Source organism: Manis pentadactyla, chromosome 15 (genome assembly GCF_030020395.1).
Source record: "Manis pentadactyla isolate mManPen7 chromosome 15, mManPen7.hap1, whole genome shotgun sequence".
In the NCBI taxonomy this organism is placed as follows: Eukaryota; Metazoa; Chordata; class Mammalia; order Pholidota; family Manidae; genus Manis; species Manis pentadactyla.
The window spans coordinates 19572327-19584459 of record NC_080033.1 but is presented as its reverse complement, the minus strand read 5'-3'; the positions used below and the strand labels follow the sequence as shown (position 1 = coordinate 19584459).

At 51.3% G+C, this 12133-nt stretch overlaps 1 protein-coding gene across 4 annotated transcripts; it reads left to right on the top strand.

Moving 5' to 3' along the window:
• The first annotated feature begins 295 nt into the window (after positions 1-295).
• On the top strand, positions 296-10246 carry PRODH2 (proline dehydrogenase 2). Of its 4 annotated transcripts, XM_036928999.2 has the most exons (11): positions 296-558; positions 635-831; positions 922-1060; positions 1144-1230; positions 4982-5062; positions 5143-5298; positions 5375-5541; positions 8099-8209; positions 8658-8743; positions 8838-8941; positions 9716-9910. In XM_036928999.2, the coding sequence occupies exons 1-11, from the start codon at positions 382-384 to the stop codon at positions 9770-9772; spliced, it is 1362 nt and encodes a 453-aa protein (XP_036784894.2). In that variant the 5' UTR covers positions 296-381; the 3' UTR covers positions 9773-9910. The 4 variants fall into 4 exon arrangements, with proteins under 4 accessions (XP_036784894.2, XP_036784891.2, XP_036784893.2 ...); XM_036928996.2 differs by lacking the exon at positions 8658-8743 and having other exon boundaries at positions 8775-8941; positions 9716-10246; XM_036928998.2 differs by lacking the exon at positions 8838-8941 and having other exon boundaries at positions 9716-10246.
• Positions 10247-12133: the final 1887 nt, after the last annotated feature.

Sequence of the window (12133 nt, the reverse complement as noted above, 5' to 3'; positions counted from 1 at the left end):
AATTGCAACGAAAGGTTAAGTAATTTTCCCAAGATCAGACAGCCAAACTACATTGAACCCAGAGCTCCTTGCTCCAGAACTTGAGCTTTCACTTAGCACCCACTGGCACATGGTGAGCATGTAATAATTGAGAACTCTTATACTGAGGGCTGTTGGGAGATGTTATTGGGGGTTTCCTTTCTTGTCTCCCGTTATTTTGAACTCTGGTCCCATCCATTAATGATTAACTGCCCCCCAAGGAGCCTGTGATCCTGAAGATCTGCCTTTCCCTGGCTGCTGTCTGGTTAATCAGTCACTGCCCCTGGCCAGGCAAGGGACACTTTGGTAGATCTGCTGCCCCCAAAGCCCCTCTACTGGGTACAGAAGTGGCAAAAGGGGTTCATGATGCTCCGGACTTGTCATGTGCTCTGTTCCCAAGCCAGACCCTCCGCTGGTGGTTGGAAGCCCCTGAGCTTTGATGGTGGGGCCTTTCATCTCAAGGGCACAGGAGAACTGACACGGGCTTTGCTGGTGCTACGGCTGTGTGCCTGGCCCCCTTTGGTCACACATGGCCTGGCGGTGAGCAGTGACCCCAGGGACTGGCCTAGGGGATTCCCAGGGCTGGGCGCTGAGCCCTCACTCCCTTTCACCACAGCTCCAGGCCTGGTCTCAGCGACTCCTGGGCTCCTGGCTCTCGGGGGCACTTCTCCGAGCATCTGTCTATGGGCAGTTTGTGGCTGGTGAGACAGCAGAGGAGGTGAGGGGCTGTGTCCAACAGCTCCAGACCCTAGGCCTCCGGCCCCTGCTGGCAGTGCCTACTGAGGAGGAGCCGGACTCGGCTGTCAGGACTGGGTGAGTAGGGGCTCAGGGCCCAGGGCAGCTGGGAGGGTGGCAGGACGGGCGTGAGTGGGCTCCAGGACCTAATACCTGCTGGCTGCGCAGTGAGGCCTGGTATGAGGGGAACCTCAGGGCTATGCTGCGGTGTGTGGACTTGTCACGAAGCCTCACGGAGACCCCCGTCCCGACTGGGAACATCCTCATGCAGCTGAAGGTGACAGCGTTGGCCAGCACCCGGCTCTGTGTAAGGGACTGGTAAGGTGGGGTGGAGGAAGGGGTGGCCGCCCACCAGGTCCCCTCACCACTCAACCCATCACTCCACTGCAGAAGGAGCTAACCTCGTGGGTCAGAAGGCCAGAGGCTCCCTTGGAGCTGAGCCCTGAGAGACTGGCAGAAGCCATGGACTCGGGGCAGGTAAGGACCTCAGGCTGGGGGAGATGAATGGTGGGTGGGGAATGTGGAGGGAGCAGAGTCCTCTGAACTTGGGTGTAGGAGGCACCTGCGAACGGGATGTTTAAACGGTTTCCTGCTGCTTCCCAGGCTTAGGAAAATCAGAATAAATGAGGCTACATCCCTGGGGCATGGTCAGGACGGACGGAACATGGCTCATTCGGGGGGTCTAGGGGAGAGGACTCCGGGCTGCAGCTCTCACAGGACTGAGTGGGGTAGTAGTTCTATGCTAACTAGAAGAAGCTAATCAACATTTTCTCAACCGACTCAGCTGTGCTCGTGTTGCTGGCTGGCTGGAAGTCCCAGTTAGACCAATGGGATTTTGATTCTTTCACTCCTTCACTCCTTCATTCCTTCATTCCTTCATTTCTTTTTACTTCCATATACTATTTCTACCCTCCCTGTCATTGGCAACCACTCCATCCTGTAAAACTTGTATCTGTCTTTGTTATTGTGATTTTATTTTGTGGTGCTATGTGGCATGTTTTTCCATTTCATTATGAAAAATTTCAAACATACAGAGAAGTTGGAAGAATTTTACAGTGAACTTCCACATACCTGCCACTGTTAACATTTACTTACTTGCTTTTAAATCACATAATATCTGTTTCTTTATCTGTCCATCAGTCCATTTCTTTTTTATGCATTTTCAAAGTTGCAGACATCCCCCCAAATGCCTCAGGTTGCATATCATTCATTAGAGCTCTGTAGCTATTACAGTATTTTATTTCTTTTGAGGTAAAATTTCCATACAATTAAATGTATAAATTGTAAATGTATCTATTGATATGAATTTTGACAAATACACACACCTGAGCAGTCAAATCAAGATATTGAACATTATTATTGCAGAAAGTACCCTTCTTTATCAATCTGGGGGTGTCTTTTTAAATGTACACAAATAGCATCATTATCTTTCTCATTCTGTGTCTTACTTTTTGTGCTGAGTACTGATTATAGGGTGCATCCAGGTTTCTTTGTGTACCTCTAATCCATTGCTGCTAATTGCTGCCTCTAGCCTGATGATTTACCTCACCCAGGATGGACACCGGAGGCCTCTGAGTCACCCCAAACAATGCTGCAGGAGACATGCTGTTGTTTATTTTCTTAATTTTAATTTTTTCTGAATTTCTAATTTAAAAACTTACAGAACACACAGAAGCAGGATTTAATGTTTCAGAGGATTGGCCTGGGAGGATAATAAGTTTCACATCTTTATGAGCTTTAGCTTTCTCATGTGGGGAACAGTGATAGCAGGGCAGGTCCCTGCTGGGCTGTCATTTGACATCAAGGTGGACAGAGGGCCCTTCCTCTTTCTTATGTCTCGTGCTTCCTTTGGCATCCCCAACACCACCACATCTGGTTTTGGTTTTCCATCTCTGCTGGCTCACTCTCGTCTTTGTTAGGCTCTTCTCTGCTTGTCTCTTAAATATAGAGGTTCTCCCTATTTATGGTCCTGGCTTGCTCCCCCTCACTCCTTACTTCCCCGGAAGGGGCCTACTTGCCTACCCTATAGACTCTGTTTCCCCACTCAGTACTAGGAAGGTCCAGTTTCTGTCTCTAGCCCCAGATTTTCCCTGAGCCTCTGGACATCCCCCAGTCCTCTCACACCCACTGGCTTCCACACTGGCTGCAGCATCTTCTCCAACCTTCCCCTCCTTCCTGTCCCCATCTCAGAGGCAGCACTACCATCTTTGTCTCAGATTTGAGCCCCCACCCATCCTTGGTTTCCACAGCACAATTCATAAATGTTCTATTCATTGCCATATTGCCAGCCCCTAGGACCTACACAAGATATGATCAATCTTATATTAAATGGTGAGTGAATGAAGCAAGTGATTTTTAAACAGTAAGTTAATAGTGGAGAACTTACTGATCACTTACAACATGTGTTGTCCTAAGTGGTTCATATATGGAGAATTTACTGATCACTTACAACATGCGTTGTCCTAAGTGGTTCATATATGGTTGACAGAAACATTTACTTTTTGCCTGTGAGTGGAAATGTAGAGTGACGGATAAGAACTCAGGGTTTGTAGAAGCTGAGGTTCAAATCCCAGGTCAAGCTGTGTGACTTTGGACAAGTGACTTTACCTCTCTGTACCTCATTTTCCCTCTCTGTAAAATAGGGATGATAACAGTTCCTGCCTCAGAGGATGGTGAAGATTAAATGGGTTGAATATTTAGTACCTGAAATAGCACCTGGCACTGAGTAGGCCATCTATGAGGGTGGCCGTCATGTATGGGGGCTCCACCATCTGCTAACACCCTAAAACTCCCCTGAGACTATGCCCCAAGCCAAGGGGAGACAATTCTCTGGGGGTAAAGGTAACTGGGCAGGTGCCCCCAGCTCTGCCCCTTCCTGGAGAGAGCTTTCCCCCAAGAGTGGAGGGATGGGGCTTGCCGGTTCAGACCAACCTGCCTCCAGGGGCAGGTCCATTAGCAGGTCTAGGCCTGCCTTGTCCATATCAACCCTGTTAGATGTAATGGAACTAAGTCCTACACATTCCTCTTTCTTGAACTCCCTGGATTCCTTGATCACCAGCAGCTCATATTCACCTTTGAATCCCCATAACAGACTGTGAGTCAGGAAAGTTTATTATTTCCTTATTACAAACGTATTAATTCCTTAAATGTCTACTGACCACCTACAGTGCATTAGGGGTGGAGGAGAGACCATGACCGAGACAGACCAACTCCCTGCCCTCGAAGCACTTCCTTGCTGGTTCCGTAGGAATAAGCCTCATAGGGAAACATAAGGCTGGTGAAAGGGAAGGGAAAGGCCCAGACAGAAAGTTGCAAACTGAAACCAGGGAAAAGCTCATTGAGGTGACATTGGAGGAAAGACCCAGAGGAAAGGCAGGAGTGAGGTAAGTGGACATCTGGGGAAAGAGCATTCCAGGCAGAAGGAACAGCCAGAGCAAAGGCCCGGGTGGGGAAGGTGGCTGGCATGTTGACAAAATAGAGAGGCCAGTGTGGCTGTAAGGCAGTGAGTGAGGCTGAGAGTGGCCCCGAGGAGGTGAGAACAGGGAGGCAAGACAGGCAGAGCCACGTGGGCTGCAGTGAGGACCCTGGCATTTCATGAGAAATTGAGGTGCTAAGACACTAAAGTGAGGTGACATCTATAGCGATTAGCATGAGCTAGCTACTGTTCTAAGCACTCTTTGCATGTTAATTCCTAGTCCCTTCACTCACTGAGGTTCAGTCTTCTCACTGGAACATGGAGTTTGGAATAACTCCTGCCATCGAGGATCATTGTGAAGATTAAATAAATAAGAGTATGCGCAGTCTCCTATTATTATAATAATGACAACATGTATTGAGTGCTTACAATGTGCTGGCACTGTCCTGTCCTTATTATGTCCAGGCATATTTCACATTTGACCCAATTTTATCCACACAGCAACTCCATGAGTAGATACTATTATCACCTAGTAGTTGAAAAATTAGAGAAACTTGAGGCCCAAAGAGGTTGGTTATATGACTTGTTTAAGGCCACACAGGAAGTGATGGAGTCAGGATTTGAACCCAGATTCTGGGGTCTTAACTACGGCATTATACCTCAGTAAAGAGTATCTATGTGATATAGCCAATTTTCATACTTCTAACACTTCCTAAACTTATTTTCCCTCCCTGGTGGTGGGGGAGAGGAGACATAGCCCTGGAATGATCCAGTAGCGTTGAGTTGTTCTTGCCTCCCCTGCTACACCCCCAGGATCCCCAGGTCTCCTGCCTCAGTGCTGAGCAAAACCGGCATCTCCAGGCCTCTCTGAGCCGCTTGCACCAGGTGGTACAGGTAATAAACACCTTCTGCCACGGTCTGGTTCCTCTGCACGTGCTGGGCACCCTGGGGCCTGACCAAGTCTCTCACCTCAGCATGCCCGGGCCCGGCACGTGAGGCTCCTTGTGGATGCTGAGTACACCTCGCTGAACCCTGCTCTCTCTCTGCTGGTGGATGCCCTGGCCATGCGCTGGAACAGCCCTCAGGAAGGCGGGCCCTGGGTGTGGAACACTTACCAGGCCTATCTGAAGGTGTGTGGTGCACCCTGGGACACTCTGGCCTGGTATCCCAGTGCCCTGACCCAAAGCTGCCTGTGTGCTCTGCCAGGACACGCATGAGCGGCTGAAGCGGGATGCTGAGGCTGCAGACAGGGCTGGCCTGGCCTTCGGAGTGAAGCTGGTACGGGGGGCGTATCTGGACAAGGAGAGAGAGGTGGCCCGTGTCCAAGGGACTGAAGATCCCACTCAGCCTGACTATGAGGCTACTAGCTGGAGGTAGGACTGCACCAGGCCAGCCTTTGAGATGAATACAATAACATCCAACCTTTAATTAGAGTTTGCTACCCATGTTTTTGAGCATCCTATGTGTGTCTACATATTACTCTCTCTCCCTGGTCCTGGACACCATCACTTCCCAACTGAACAGCAGCCTCCTCGGACTCTCTGTTCCCGCCTCTGTCCCCACTGCCCAGTCTGTCCCCAGCACGCAGCCAGAGGGAGCCTGTTAATACCTAAGTCAAATGGTGCCCCTACACAGTTCAAAATTGGTCCATCACTTTCATTGCACCTCCACGAAACCCCCATTCCTTACAGCAGCCCAGAGACCCGACATGATCTATTCCTGTAGCCCTTCTATGCTCTCCCCTTCCTGCACTCCAGGCACACTGGCCTCCTTGATGATCCCCAGTGCCTTTGCACTTCCTGTCCCCACTGCCTAGAATGTTCTTCCTCCAGACAGCTGCATGGCTCAATCCCTCACTTCCTTAGGTCTTTATTTACTGGTACCTTCTCAGGGGACCTTCCCTGCCCTCCCTATCAAAAACTAGAACACCCACACCCACTCTTCCTGGGTTTATCTTTCTCTTTAGCTCTTAGGGCATCTGCAGTTCGGTACAGCTTTGTATTCAACTGTGCACTGTGTATCTCCTTAGTTACTAGCATGTGGGCCCAGGAGGGTAGGGCTTCTGATTTGTCCACTGCTGAACCCCCAGTGCTTAAAATGGTTTCTGTCACAAGGCAGGTGCTCAGTGAAGATCTGTTGAATGAATGAATAAATATCCAAACTGGCAGATACTATTATTATCATCCCCATTTCACAGAGGAAGAAACCCAGGCACAGAGAAGTAGAATCACTTACCCAAGGTCACATAGCTAGTAAGTAGTAGGGCCAAGATTTGAGCCCCAGCACACAGGCTCTAGAATCCCCATTCTTACCCACCTCAAATTACCCATTCTGGGGGAAAAGTATGGGTGAGCCCCTTGGAGTCCCATTCCATGGCTCTGGAAAGAAGGAATCAATTCCTTCACCACATCCCTTCTGACCACCTGATTCAGGTCAGACCCTGGTCCCAGGAGCAGCCAAGGTGGACCCTAGGCCCTGTCCTCAAGGAGCTTGCAAAGGCCACCTCCATTTCATGGTGGGCCAAGGAGAGGTTTGCAGAGGTGCAGGGACTTACCTAAGCTTGCAGGCAGGGCAAGTGGCCAAGCCATCGTTAGAATCCGGGCTTGCATCCAAGACCCATGCGGGCTCCTAGGCATGTTGGTGTTGTATTGCTTAATCACTGGAACCATTACTTTAAAAAAATTTTTTTTTTACTGAGATATAATTCACATACCATAAAATTCACATTTTAAAGTGTACAACTCACGAGTTTAGTGTAGTCACAAAGTTGTGCAGCCATCACCACTGATTCCAGAACATTTTCATCACCTCAGAAAGAAACCCCACATCCATTAACAGTCCCACCCCCTTCCCCGACTCAGTCCCTGACAGCCACTCACCTACTCTCTTATCTGTGTGGCCTGGGAACGAGAGAGTGAGCTCTTGCAGCGTCAGTCTTTCCCTCTGTAAAATGGGGAGAGCCAGACCATGTAACTCACAGAGCTGATTTGAGAATTAGATGAGTGAATGTATGTGTGTCAGGCAGGGTCCCAGATGAAAGAGAATTCCATGCAAAGGGGTTTGACCAAAGTAAATCTAGTGCAGTGTACTCCATTTCTAGAGTGTGGGCAAGGTTAGGGGAAGCCACAAGGGACGTGGAGGCCCCCAGGAACCCACAGGAGCAGGAAGCTGTTATGACCCTGCACTGCAGCTGAGGAGGATGGGGAGGAGGTGTGGCCACACACAGAAGTCAGGGTAGGCCAGGGAGGGGGCTGAGGGGCAAAATACCCTGAGCTGTCTCTTCTTCTGCCCTCTGTTCTCCTGCCCATGACTCCATGGGCATTGCAGGATGTAAGTCATCTTTCTGAGGGACCAAGAAGGGCAGAGAACAGATCTAGGGGGCGATGGAGAAGAGCCAGTGTAGCCTGTGAAATCAATAGGGTGACACCCGGCCTATGGCAAGCGGGGAAAGCACTGGCCAGTCCGTTTGCCTGTCGGTGTCAGCACCCAGAGAGCGTCCTCTGTTCATTTCTCCAGCGGTACGGCATGCCCCTGCATGCCATCGCCCACTTAGGTAGTCCCCACTGCTGGGCATTTGGGTTGTTGCTGATCATGTTCTGTAGACAGAGCTGCATTGAATGATCTTGGGTAGATGTTGTCTGTGCATGTCATGTGGCCCTTGGCTGGGAGACTACCATTACGCCAAAGGTTTCATGTACACTGTCATCTCTCTCCCTCCCCAAAAGCACTGTTAGGTGAACTTGCATTGTTACAAGAGAGGAAAAAGGCTCTGAGAAGGGCTATTCCTTGAACCTGTGCAGATGGAATGGGGGTACTTTTTGACGCCAGAGTAGTTGCCTTCAGGAGCCCCCTAGGGACAGGAATCCCCTGTCTCCTGGCCTGACCTTCACTCACCAGGTGCCATAAGGTGAACGGGACCTTTCCCTTCAGTTACAGTCGCTGTCTGGAGCTGATGCTGACTCGTGTGTCCTACAGTGGCACCAGGTGCCATCTCATGGTGGCTTCTCATAATGAGGAATCTATTCGTCAGGCAACTAAGCGGTATGAGGTGGGGGAATGGGAGGCAGGTGCCCACAGGAAGACCCCCTCTTTTCCTCTCTATTGCTTACATGCCAGAGATGGGCAGAGGGTGGTGGAGGAACAATGTGGGGCCAGTAGTTTCAGAGGGTTCTATGGAAGATATCCAAAATATTTAACCCCTCCTACATCTATAGGTCCTGTAGGCCCCAGCTGAACAAGGCATAGCTGAGGCATGAGGAGGTCCGAGGGCTCTAGGGAAAGAGCTGAGACTCACTGAGAAGCTTTTCGGGGGCTGAGAGCACAGGTTATTTATTATTGAGTTTGGAAGTACTTCAATATTTGAATAACTGGAACAGCTATATGGGTATATGGGTATGTAATGGCTGGAACAGCTATATGGGTATGTAATGGCTGACCTTCAGCTGTGGATCCAGCCACTTTTAGAGTGATGATGAGGCCTTTTCTGCAGCATGTGGGAGCTGGGCATTCCTCTGGATGGGCCAGTCTGTTTTGGACAGCTTCTGGGGATGTGTGACCACGTCTCCTTGGCACTGGGTATGTGAATGGCCCCTTCTCCCATCTCCAGGCCCCATGCAGGTCCCACCCAGCCCCAGGACTCCCTCCCTCCCAGCCAGAGCCTTTCTCCTAGTCCCAGCCAATGCCTGGCCAGGCTCCCACCCAGAGCCTGCAGCTGGTGTAGCTGCAGTACCCTTCCGGATGGATCCGCTGTTCCTGGATCTGAAGGCCCTGCAGGTCTGTGTCTCTGGGCCTGTTGCCTGTTGTTTTTTGCTGCTTCTTGATCATGGTGTCTTGTTTTATGTGAGCTTTGTTACCTTATTGCATTGCTTCTCAGGGTGTGAAACCAGAAGATTTATGTTTTATTCTGCCAGGTGCTAAGGGGTACAGAGCCACTTTACCCTAAATTTACAGCGTGCAGTTTCTTGAGCTATGCCAGTGTGCAGATTTGGGCTACACTATGTGAGGGCGTGAACCCATGGCCTCAAACTCTCAGAGACAGATTTCTGTTTTCTTCCCTGATCTCCTTATCGTCAAGGCCATTCCTCACGCACAGGGGAAGGTGGGAGGGTAGACTTCTTGATAATTCTTACTCCGAGGATACGGATTTTTGGGTTCCAGCTTAACTTGGCGGAAGTTCTCCTTTACAACTCTCACTCGTCCAGACTTTGGGCCTTGATTTCCGTATCCCCTTAACTCTCTGAAGTCATCAAAGAGCAGCTCAATTTTGCCTTCAAGGCAGAAGTGCTTCCTTTGCATCCCTTCCCTCTTTGGGTTCTCACTGTCTCTTAGTTCTTGGATAAGTACATTCCTTATTCTCTGTAGCATTTTAATAACTTTAAGAAGATTTTTAAAATGCTTACTGCAGGAGTTTTAGTTTTTTTAAGTGGGAAATTTTGTCCCACTCACCTAGTCTGCCATGTTTTAGAAATGAAAGCCTCTGATCCAGGTGGAGTCCTGGGGGAGTCTGTCCCAAACATGAGCCACACCCTGCCAACACTCTCCCCACAGGGCAGGCTGGCTATGCTGTGTATAAGTCCATCCCCTACGGCTCCCTGGAAGAGGTGATCCCCTACCTGATCCGGAGGGCCCAGGAGAACCGGAGCGTGCTGCAGGGTTCCCGCAGGGAACAAGAGCTGCTCAGGCAAGAACTTCGGAGGAGGCTGCTGGGACGGGGCCTGAGGGTACCCCATTAGCACCTGCAGGGGTCATGTGGTCAATAAAGATCCTGAACCTTTGCTCTGGTTGCTGCCCTGACCACACTGAAGCCACTCCCTTTGGGAAGGGCTAATCTCAACCTCAGCCTGCCTAAGTTAGGGGCCTCTGCAGCTCAAGAGAGACCTTTAGATGACTGCAGAGCATATAGCAAGGGCATTCATCAAAGACTAATGAGGCCTCCCTTCAACTCTGAGGCAGTCTATCCCGCAATAGCCCTGGGGTCAGCTCTACTCAGCCGGTCAGTGGCTGACGCGGGAACTTCACTTCAGTGGACGCCCAGATGAAGAGCAGACACTGAGGCACTGAGGACAAGAGGTGCGCTAAGGCCGCCATGGAGAGAGGGGCAGAGGGAAGGGGCACACAGTCTCTCATTTAATAAGAATTGACAGAGGCCACCTTCTGAGCTAGGAGCCAAGCTGGGAACCCAGGGAAGCAGGGCAGGAGATCCCGCCAGGCAGCGGGAGCAGCGTGCGGCTACAGTGAAGGGTGTTGGTGGAAAGGACAGTCAGGAGGTCGAGTGGATGGACATTGGGGCCGGTAGGCTGGATGGGAGGGGGACATTTAGGAGAAACCCAGGGGTCTGGCTGGAAGAGGACAGTGGGGCCAACCCTGAGATGGGGATCTGGGAGGAAATATGGTTTGGGGGAGATGCTGAAGTCAGTATGGGAGCCAGTGGGTGTAAAGGTCCCAGGGGACGTCCAGGGGGAGGTGTCGAGGACACTGGGGGTGCCCAGGTCTGGGGCAAAGAGGAGACGATGGGGTAGAAACAGTCCTTGGCATTGGAAGAAAAGCATGGGGAGATAGCCAAGGAGAGGGATCAGGGTCCTGCCACCTCAAACAAGTCCTGGGATTGGGGGTAAAAAAGGGGTGACAAGTAGGGCACAGTCGACAGCTCTGTGGCAGACTTCTGGGTCTCTCCTCTCCGGTCATGTCAGGGACTGACTGACTCTCAAAAAGAGAGGCTACTGCACAAGTGCAAATCTGGCGGGATGCCACTGATGCGCATGTGCCTAGGCTTCCTGCCCAGACCTGCAGGGCTAGTCACGCCTCGGGGTCACGTGGCAGCCACACAGTCCTCACTGTGCGAGACCAGTGGTAGGTGCGAAACTTCCCAGACTGGTGTCTGGGACCGAGAACCTTCCTAGAGCTTACTGGGCCCAAAGCTCACTCCCAGAACCCACCCTCAGACCTTCCCCTCCCTCATATTCCCTTCGCACCCCTCCTACCCCTCAGACCCCACCCGGTTATCAGCCATTCACTCAGTCCCACAGACCCTTGCCCCAGCCCACAGATCCAGTGCCCAGGAGCCTTTCAGTCTCTCTAGCCTAGCTCACATACGCTCCCTGTTCCTTAGTCCGCACCCTGACCCTCAGACACGATTATGGCCTGGAGACCCAAAGTCTTCCCTTTCCCTAGACCGCAGACCCTGCCCCCAGGCTGTCCTCCTCTCTTGGATCCCCTTGCACACCCTGGAACCCCCATCCCCTCTCAGGTCCTAAGCCTGCAGCCTCTGTAACTCCAGCCCCTCTTCCTGCAGACTCCGTTCCCCGGGCCCAGATCCTATCCCTGTAGCCACAACACCCACTCCCACAGACAGAATGCCCAGCCCTCAGATTTCCTTAGATTCCCAGTCTTACGGTATGTCAAACTCCCAGAATCCACCATTTTGCTCATTTACCCACTTTCCAACAAATCAGATCCCTCTTGAATCCCTGTCCTTTCTCAGACTGCACCTGGGACTTCCAGCCAGCTCTGTTTTTATTGGTCTGTTTTTAGAGGTCCCATCTTTCATTTTCTCCTGCCATCATGAGACCTCCTAGCTGATCTCTGCCCAGGAGCTGCCTAAATCCGGACCCACAGGTGCCCTCGCTGTGCTCCCACTTCCCGGTGGAGCTGGGTTCCGTGGGGGGGTTCAGAAGCCCAGGTGCGCCATCTGCACTGCCTGGCTACGGCTGGGCGCCCACACTGTAGCCTCATCTGGCTCCTGCGGAGAGGTGAGAGTTTGGCTGCTGGAACTGCCTATGAGGGCAAGATCAGGGGCTAGTATGGTGTGACTATGAAGGTGTGACTTCACTTGGCCAGTCAACAGCTGTGTGCCAGGCTCTGTTGTCTGTGATGGGTATTCAGGGGTGAACATGACTGAGCCATTGTGAATGAAATCTATTATGGGAATTTGAGAGAGTGATGAAGAGGAAGTAGGCATACTGAAAA

Coding starts and splice junctions, on each gene's coding strand:
- PRODH2 (XM_036928996.2), top strand. CDS start 382: ATGATGCTCCGGACTTGTCATGTGCTCTGTTCCCAAGCCAGACCCTCC. Junction 832..921: donor GACTCGGCTGTCAGGACTGG/GTGAGTAGGGGC, acceptor CTGGCTGCGCAG/TGAGGCCTGGTATGAGGGGA. Junction 5,299..5,374: donor CTTACCAGGCCTATCTGAAG/GTGTGTGGTGCA, acceptor GTGCTCTGCCAG/GACACGCATGAGCGGCTGAA.